Source organism: Sus scrofa, chromosome 14 (assembly GCF_000003025.6).
Source record: "Sus scrofa isolate TJ Tabasco breed Duroc chromosome 14, Sscrofa11.1, whole genome shotgun sequence".
Lineage (NCBI taxonomy): Eukaryota > Metazoa > Chordata > Mammalia > Artiodactyla > Suidae > Sus > Sus scrofa.
This window is the reverse complement of record NC_010456.5, coordinates 141,543,115-141,552,190: the sequence shown is the minus strand read 5'-3', so window position 1 is coordinate 141,552,190 and position 9,076 is coordinate 141,543,115. Positions and strand designations below refer to the sequence as shown.

Below are 9,076 nucleotides of genomic sequence, written 5' to 3'. Positions count from 1 at the left end.
CGCTTGCTGTAGCTTATTTCTCCAACAGCGAGAAACCCGCTCTCACTGCCTGCAGTAGAGTGGCTCTTTGCTTGACCCCCATGAACAGTTTCAGGATTGCTGGCCTGTGCCCGTGTGGTGCGGTGTGGCTCTTTGCTGCTGGCAGAAACCAGCCCAGTGCTCGTTTCCAAGTCCTGCAGCCCCTCTCCTCCCCGCAGAGGGGACATGCGGCTCCGATCCCTTTGTCACACCTGCACTCCATCACGCCCCAATACCTTTCCCAAGTGTTGTTTCACACTCTGTGTGAAAGTACCACACCCAAAATGCTCCTTGGCCCCCAAACACCCTTGTGCCGTTTCTCATGGTCCGCCCCACCCCACCCCCCACAAAGGATTTTTGCTTCAGTAGTGAAATCTGCTTTCCTATTCCACTAAAAAGAGCAAACAGCACAGGAGGAGAAGTGGGGAGTGAGTCCGCCCCACAGCTTGAGCTCACTCATGACCCTCTTCCAACAAGGGTGACCCCCTTCTCTGATGCCCACGGGGAACCTGACTCAACTCTGACACAAGCCTGGGTCACCTGCAAAACCACAGGCGCTCAGGGAGGTTTTCTCAGAGCCCCAGGGAAGAACCAAACAGAACTCTTTAGAGGGTTTGCAGCCCCTTACCTCTATAACTTGATAGCTGGTCCCCTGCATCCATGATACAACCAAACGAGGACCATGTAGTACTAGTGCATGCGAGCCAACCCTCGCAGTGCAAACTCGCGTTGTTCGAGGGGCCACTGCATTTCATTCCAAAAACGGATACCCAATCACCCCTCGTTTAGCACCTGAGAAGAATTAACTAATCAGAAAAAATAAGCCATTTTTTGCTTCTTCAAAAAGCTTTATTGAAGGATAGTTGTTACAGTGTTGCGATCATTTCTGCCCGACAACAAAGTGATGCAGTTACCCGCGCACACACCCACCCACCCACCCACACACACATGCACGCACGCACCCACACACACACACCCACACACACACACACACACACACCCTCACACCCACCCACCCACCCACCCACACACCCACACCCACACACATACACTCTCTCTCTCTCTCTCACATGCTTTCCCTTTCAGGTTCTTTTTCCATATAGATATCGCAGAACATTGGGTAAAGTTCCCTGGGTTAATCAGCCATTTTTAAGTGACTAATTAGCACTACAAGTTAGCTAAGGTGTTTCCTATGTGGAAAAAGAATTTGCAATGCAGAGAACAATTTAAATCTCTTAAAATATACACGGTAGAAAACTCGGTTTTGGTCATTTTCAAGTATCATAGGTTCCGTTGATGTGTCAGCTGAGTCTACCACTCAGGTTGCTCCAGAGCTTGTTTTTCTAACATAGCAAGTGTGTCTGTGAATTCGCCAAGAATGCACAGCTGAGGTTGGATATTTGCCACACTTTTAGGGACTGCTCACATCTAAAGATGTGTTCAGACAGGTTGACACTGAAAGTTCATTTTCATTTATTCCATCATTCAATCATTAGCGACAGGATTAAGACAAACTCTGTGCCAAATTCTGAAACCATGGAGAAAACGGAGGCAGGAACCACCTGCTCAGGACCTTGGCCCAGGAAGAGGGCAGCCAAATGCCACCCAGGGCCCGATGTGCAGAGGGTCTGGAGAAACCTTGGCTGAACGAATGAGGGACTGCAGGTTCTGACTCGGATTTGGATGGTGCCAGTCTGTGAGTTTAGGTAGGTTAAATGTCCACAGTGGGGCTGGTTAGGAGTGGCTCTTCGCCTCTGTGCTGTGGGTGTCCTTGATGGAGTGCAAGGCCATGAGAAGCCTCGTGTGAAGCTGCAGCATAGACTCTGAGAGAGCAGCGGGAAGGGCCACCCAAGGCAACTGCTGCCCTCCTGTCCCACAGTCAGATGAGGCTGTGAGGGCCATTCCTTTCCTTCAGAGAAGCGGAGTCCCAGGGGAGACCCCCAACACAGTTTTGAGTTGTTTGCAGCCTTTCCAGTGAATGGGAGGTCAATAGGACACCTTTGCGAAGCTTGCTTCACGTGCTGGTGATGGGCAGGACCGTGGAGGTGTGGCTGCCCAGGGCTGGGGGCTGAGCGCAGGGAAGAGGGGCACATGGCCAAGCGTGGCGCCCTTGTTGCCCAAGGAAGCAGCTTCTTCTCTCCATCTTTGCTGATTTCCCCCATTGACCAGGGTTGCAGGCTTTAAAAGTCTAGTACAGAGTTTGCACCGAAACATTAGGTGATGGAGGTTTGTAGACTCTTTTGGGGTGACAAAGGAGGAAGGACATCGGTTCAGAGAAAAGCTAACATTGAGGCTCAGTGCCCCCACCTTTTCAGGGACTTCCGGTTGGTGGGAACAGCTCAGCCTGCAAAGGCTTATATGGGAACCCCAGACCCAGGGCTGCTTGGGCACCTCAGATTCTTCTGCAGTTCCTTCTGGTCCTCTTCCTCTGCTGAAAACGCTAGCAGTGCCAGGAGGCCCTTGACAAGAGGTGCCTTTGGTGTGAGTGTGATATGGCTTGAGATTGAGTGGCGTGTGTGTGCTGTGGACTTGGGGGCTGGTGAGCCCCGTCCCTGCAACCTTTGACAAAACACGGCAGAGGAAAGTTCAGGGTCTGCAGAGTCAAGAGCTGTGATTCCTGTTTTGCCCACAGCCAAGACCATGTTGGAAGCACCTTGGAGAAGGCAGCTGTGGCCACAGTTCCTTTGGAAGGTGATCTGGTTTCATGGTACCACCGACCCACTGCATCAGGCACCCCTAGGCCACACTGCACAGTTAGTCGCAGAGTCGGAAGTGGAGGTTTCTACACGCAGCAGCAGAAAACATCTTCTTTGAAATGCTTGGAACAACCGAGGACCCTAACTGCAAATGGGAAAAGGGCAGGGAGAGGTGAGACCTGGAGAGCCCCCAGCGTATCTCCCATGGATGGAGTCCCTGGAGTGAAATCAGCCTCCTCCTTGCTCAACCCACCCGTGCTCTCTGAGCTTCGTCTTGTGCGAAGCCTGGCTCAGGCTGTAGGATGCACTCCAACATATCAGCCCGCCTGCTGCTGCTCCCAGGTCAGTGGCAGAGCAGAGGTGCAAACAGGCAATGACCACACAGAGTGCCTAACACACACTCGTATGTACTCACACTCAAACATAGTCATAGACACACATGTTCACACACCACACACAATGCTCGTACGCCACACTAGAGGAAACACCCACACATGCATCCTTACCATGCTCACACACCCACCACCTGGATATTCTCACACGTTTACACACTCACATGTTCACACACAAACTACAGACATCACACTCACACATGTCTACCACCCATACATACATGTTCACACATCCACGTGTCCACAGAGGTGCACACGTCCACACACCCACACGAGCCTCCACAAGAGAGGTTGGGTGGGGCTCTCCTGGTGCTCCTCCCTGAATCCCACACCTGCCTCGTCGCTCACTGCTGTAGGTCCTCCTTCTGAGTAAGTGTCACAAGTCTCCCTCCTTTCTGTCCTCAAGGTGATGGTTTAGCTCCACTTTTTTCAAGTCTTTCCCCAGGTCAGCCCGCATAACCCCAGAATACCCACAAAGAATAAGCCTTCTGAGGCCACCCTTTACTGGGGAGCACAGCTTTCCCAGACTATTCCAGAGTCTAGAATAGACTCTCAGATGGAGTGCCTTGCTGCAGATACCTAAAGTTAGCGGCTTCAACAGCCCTGACAGGCTCTTTATTTTGGAATTCCATAGCCCACAAAAGGTAGAAAGTGAAGTCTGCACACGTGATGGAATGTGAAAGCAGAGAGTTTACTGAACTCTGAACCCAAACATGCGACACACACGTGGGCACCCACAGCTGCACCTCACAGGCGTTAAGGCACAGACACACACATCCATGCGCTTGCACACGCAGGGGCGTGCACACACGTGCATGGGTCATTCCTAGCAGGGAGCTGACACTAACTCCTTTTCTGTGAACAACTGGCAAACACCTCTGGCTGCAGGGGCGTCTTTAGCCCCTGGGTGGCGCTTTACTCTCCTAATCATCACTCACTGTCTTTTGCAGCTTCTCCTCACAGTGCTTCCTGCAGAGCTAGGATGGAGAATGCTGCCTCCTCAGTGGCACCACATGTGAGTTGGCACCTGCCGGGCATCTATGCTCTGTCTGTGAGGGGTTCTGACCCTGATAGTGCCACCACTGCCTCTCATGGGCACCACGGTGCAGGGCAGGAGAGGAGACAGGCCATGTTGGCTTTTGGCAGAAAGAGCTCCAGCGGAGGACCCCAGGAGAGGGTGAGCACGTCCTGCAGAGCACGTCAGATTCCCTCACAGTCCTTGTCATCACTAGCCACCTCTTGCAGGAGCAGCAGCCATCGAGTGCCTTCTAGATCCACATTCTGCAGGATGCAGCCAGCCCCCTCAAGTGCTTCGCACCCCGCTAACATCCCAGCCTTTTCTCAGAGCTCTTCTGGCTGACCACAGGCCCCCTGTCCTCTGAGGTCCCATTCACCACAACCCACATGCCCTGAGCCCCCTGGACATGCCGCTGTGTCTCCAGCAGCTCCCACACCACAGGCATCCAGGCAAAGCGTCACAGAGCAGTGTTCGGTGTGCCGGGCTTGATGGCAACCAGAAACTGAGTCTGGAGGTTGTCCCTACAGAATATCGTGGGTGTGACACGTTTTGTCCTGTCACTTGGCATTTTCACCGAGCACACGCCTTATTGCCAGTAGTTAATGCAAACGTCAACGTGCTTAAGCTCCCCATCAGTGTAGTGTCAAAGGGTTTTCAAGGGGCCCTATTTCTGCTGGTCTAAATTCAAAAAGGTCTAGAGCACATGTTTCTAAATAGGAGATACTGTGTGTCAATGGGTTTAGTCTTTGGTTCCTGGTAGAAGATGCCACCTACTGAGTACGTTCTAAGTAACGATAACTCAGAGTCTTCCGCTTCCCTGAGCCAGCACTTCCCACCTGTAGACAGTGCATCTACAGTTTTCCTGCCCAAAGTGTGAAGACATTCCTGAGGGCTGCCTTGACATCCTTTTTCCTCAAGGTATAGATGAGAGGGTTCGAGGTGGGGCTCACAGAGGAGTAAAGCACAGCCATCGCCTTGCCCACCCCAGGGGAGTAGCTGGAGCCAGGGCTCACGTAGGTGTGGATGACAGTGGAGTAGTTCACGGTGACCACCAGCAGGTGGGACCAGCAGGTGGAGAAGACCCGCTGCTTCCCCTCGGCCATGTGGATCCCCAGGATGCTGGCGACTATGCAGCCATGGGAAGCCACGGTGAGCAGGAGCTTCAGCATGGCAAAGAGGACATCAGCCACAACTGTCATGGTGTCGTTCAGATATGTGGAGGGACAGGAGAGCAGCAGCAGCAGAGGAAGAGAGGGGGATCTCACAGAAGGAGGGCTCGTCCACGTCGGGCCCACAGAAGGTCAGCCGCAGCATCAGGCAAGTATTGACTCCAGCCCCCAACATGCTGGTGCCCCACACGGCTCCTGTTAGCACCGCACACACCCAAGGGCCCGTCGTGGAGCCATAGTGCAGTGGCCGGCACATGGCCACGTAGTGCTTGTAGGCCATGGCTGTGAGGAGCAGCGTCTCCCCTGCCACCGACCATGACAGGAAGTACATCTGGGCCATGCAGCCCCTGTAGGAGATGCCTCTCTTCTCTGCCATCAGAATCTCAAGCAGCTTGGGTACCACAGGGCATGCACAGATAACATCCAACACCAACAAGCTGACCAGGAAGAGGTACAGAGGGGTGTGGAGCCCAGAGCTGCAGCTGATGGCCACCACGATGAGGGAATTGCCACAGAGTGCCATGGTGTAGAGGGAGAGGCAGAGGACAAAGAAGAGGACCTGGAGGTGTGGTGCCTCCAAGAGGCCCTGGAGTATGAACTCTGTCACCTGAGACTGGTTACTCATGGCCTTGAACTACTCTGCTCAGACTCTTTCTTGCTCTGCAGATGAGCTGGAAACAAGTGTGTGAAATTCATCATCCACATAAGTAGGGCAAGGTGCCGTCACATCTCAGACCCACCTGGAATGAAAATAATTTTATATTTCATTAGACTTGTGCATCCCCAGCTCACGAGCCCCTTGAAGAGAAATGGGCAGGAGCTCTGTCCATCCTGTTGCCACCCCCCTGGACTGGGGCTCACGTCCATCTTCCCAAGTGCACTCTCACACCTGTCACAACAAAATGACCTCCCCGGCAGAGCCCTTCAGGAGCATGGTGTCCACAAGTTCTGTCCTGGCCACCCGGGGTCCAGCCTCACCCTTGCTCCAGTGAACGTAGCCTCCTGTTCCCTCTGCCCAAAGCCGACTCTGCCCCTGACATGTGGGCATCCCCTGATGAGCTTCCCGGGATGGTCATGAGCTTCCTCCTCAAGCAGCATCACACCCTGACCTGTATAGTCTGGGCTCAGCTGAGGGAGGCCGTCTGCTTGGGGACAGGGCCAGTTCCAGGGGTGGGCAGGAGGCCTGGGCACAGGGCACTTTGCCTGGAGTCAGGAGGGGGAGCTAAGCTGCTGAGGGGGGACAGGTGTGAGGTTCCAGCTGGGAGGCACCATCGAGATGAGGACAGGAAGTCCGGGCAGAGAAAGGGCAAGAGGTGATTCGGGCCGTTTTGGAAGAGTGGGGACCTCACAGGCAAGGGTCGGGGCAGACACACGGGAGGGAGCAGAAAGAGGAAAGGGTGCTCCTGGAACCTGATGTTGCTGTTTCCGCCCCCAGTGAACGCCTGGTCCCTGGCATGATGCATCCAGGCGCGGGGAGGGCAAGCTCAAGGACATTTCCCATGGCCGTCGTCCTAGCTGATTCTGCGCTGGGATTTTAGAAATGAGCCCAGTTGCAGATGAATTTCATGTTTCTCAATCGTGTGTGTTGGGAGTTCCCATCGTGGCTCAGCAGAAACTAATCCAACTAGTATCCATAAGGGTGCAGGTTCGATCCCTGGCCTCTCTCGGTGGGTCATGCATCCAGCATTGCCATGAGCTCTGGTGTCAGTCGCAGACGCAGCTCAGATCCGGCATTGCTGTGGCTGTGGCCTAGGCAGGGGGCTGTAGCCCTGATTTGATCCTAGCCTGGGAACTTGCATACACTGTGGGTGTGGCCCTAAAAAGCAAAAAAAAAAAAAAAGGTCTTGTTTGTTGTCCATGACCATAGACACAGCAACATCTCAAGAGAGAACCTGACGATGACAGGTGCATAAGCCTCAGCTCACTGCAAAGGCCATGCAGGCCTGGGCACTTCAAAATGACGCATGGCTATCGAGGTTACAGCACCGCACAGAACAGTCCTAACTGGAATTGCTTTCAGGACCGCCTGCCTCAGGCACAGTCCCCATCTCTACACACGCAAGCCCTCTCCAGACAGTGAGGAGATCATTCCTGAGGAAGCAATGGCCACTGTCACAGAACAGATCACAGGATTATTTCTTACTGGGGTGGGGGGCCATTTCTTCCAACCCAAACCCAGATCAGCTTAAAGAAAACACCACTGTTGGATTAAGATGGCAGAATAGAAGGCCTGGAGTTCAACTTCTCTCCTAAAAACAACAAAATCACAACCAAATGCTGAGCAATCTTCTACCAAATGAACTGGAAACTTTCAAAATGATATCCTACTTCAGAAGACAGAGAAGGCCACATCAAGAGGTGGGGGGGGCGATTATGCAATATAAGCAACCCCATACCTCCTGAGCGGGAAGCTCCACAGACTGGAAAGTAACTGTATCACAGAGACTCATGACAGTTCTGAGCCCCACATCAGGTCCCCACACCTAGGGATCTGGCATTGGGAAAAAGAGCCCCTAGAGCCCCTGGCATTGTGCACAGGAGCTCCATGGGAATGGGGGAAATGGAGACCCCATTCTTGAAAGGCGCACACAGACTTTCACGTGCACTGGATCCCAAGGCAAAGCGAAGTCTCCACAGGAATCTGGGTCAGACCTGACTGCAGTTCTTGAAGGATCTCCTGGGAAAATGGGGTGAATGTGGCTTGTTGAGGGGGAAGGGCATTGGAAGCAAAGCGCTCGGAAATATTCAGCAGAAAAAAGTGCCTTTCTCTGGAGGTGGCTATTTTGGGAAAATCTGGCCCCACCCATCAGCGCTGAGAAGCCCCAGGCCAAACAACAACCCAGGTGGGATCACAGCCCCACCCATCAGTAAACAGGCTGCCTAAAGACCCTCCAAGCACAAAGCCACCTCTAATCTCATCCAGAGACAAAGCCCCCACCCCACCACCAGAGGGATAGGAATCAGGTCCACCTACCAGTGGGCGGGCACCAGTCCCTCCCATCAGGAAGCCTACAGCAAGCCCCCCATACTGACTTCAGCCACAAGGGGGGCAGACACCAGAAGTAAGAGAAGCTACAAATTGATTATCTGTAAAAAGGTCACCACACCAAAAACCTGTAAAAATGAAAAGACAGAGAACTATAACTCAGATGAGGGAGAAAGAAAAAACCCCAGAAAAACGGCTAAGTGGTCAGGAGATTCTCGGCCTCCAGGAAAAAGACTTTAGACTGTTGATGCTGAAGATGATGCAAGACATTGGAAATAAACTGGAGGCAAAGATGGATAACTCACAGGAAACACTGAGCAAAGAGATACAAGATATCAAACTTAAGCAAGAAGATATGCAAATACAATAACTGAAATAAAAAAATTCATTAGAAGCAGCCAACAGCAGAATACAGGAGGCAGAAGAAGGAATAAGCGAGGTGGACAGATTAGTGGAAATTATGGATGAGGAACAAAAGAGAGAAAAAAGACTGAAAAAAATGAAGAGAGTCTCAGAGAAGTCTGGGACAACGTGAAACGCACCAACATCTGTATTATAGGGGTGCCAGAAGGAGAAGAGAGAGAGAAGGAGACAGAAAAAACATTCCAAGAGATAACAGCCGAAAACTTCCCTAACATGGGGAAGGAACCACTCACTCAAATCCAGGAAGCACAACGAGGACCATATAAAATAAACCCAAGGAGGAACACCCCAAGACACACATTAATCAAAATGACCAAAATTAAAGACGAAGAGGAAAGCTTGAAAGCAGCTAGGGAAAAGAAACAAATAACATA

General features: G+C 52.4%; 1 protein-coding gene across 1 annotated transcript; it reads right to left on the bottom strand.

Moving 5' to 3' along the window:
• LOC100154933 (olfactory receptor 13A1-like) lies at positions 4,976 to 5,918 on the bottom strand. Its single transcript, XM_005671592.1, has 2 exons — positions 5,390 to 5,918; positions 4,976 to 5,316 (listed from the first exon to the last, which is right to left on the bottom strand). The coding sequence occupies exons 1-2, from the start codon at positions 5,916 to 5,918 to the stop codon at positions 4,976 to 4,978; spliced, it is 870 nt and encodes a 289-aa protein (XP_005671649.1).

Coding starts and splice junctions, on each gene's coding strand:
- LOC100154933 (XM_005671592.1), bottom strand. CDS start 5,918: ATGAGTAACCAGTCTCAGGTGACAGAGTTCATACTCCAGGGCCTCTTG. Junction 5,317..5,389: donor CGTGGACGAGCCCTCCTTCT/GTGAGATCCCCC, acceptor ACACCATGACAG/TTGTGGCTGATGTCCTCTTT.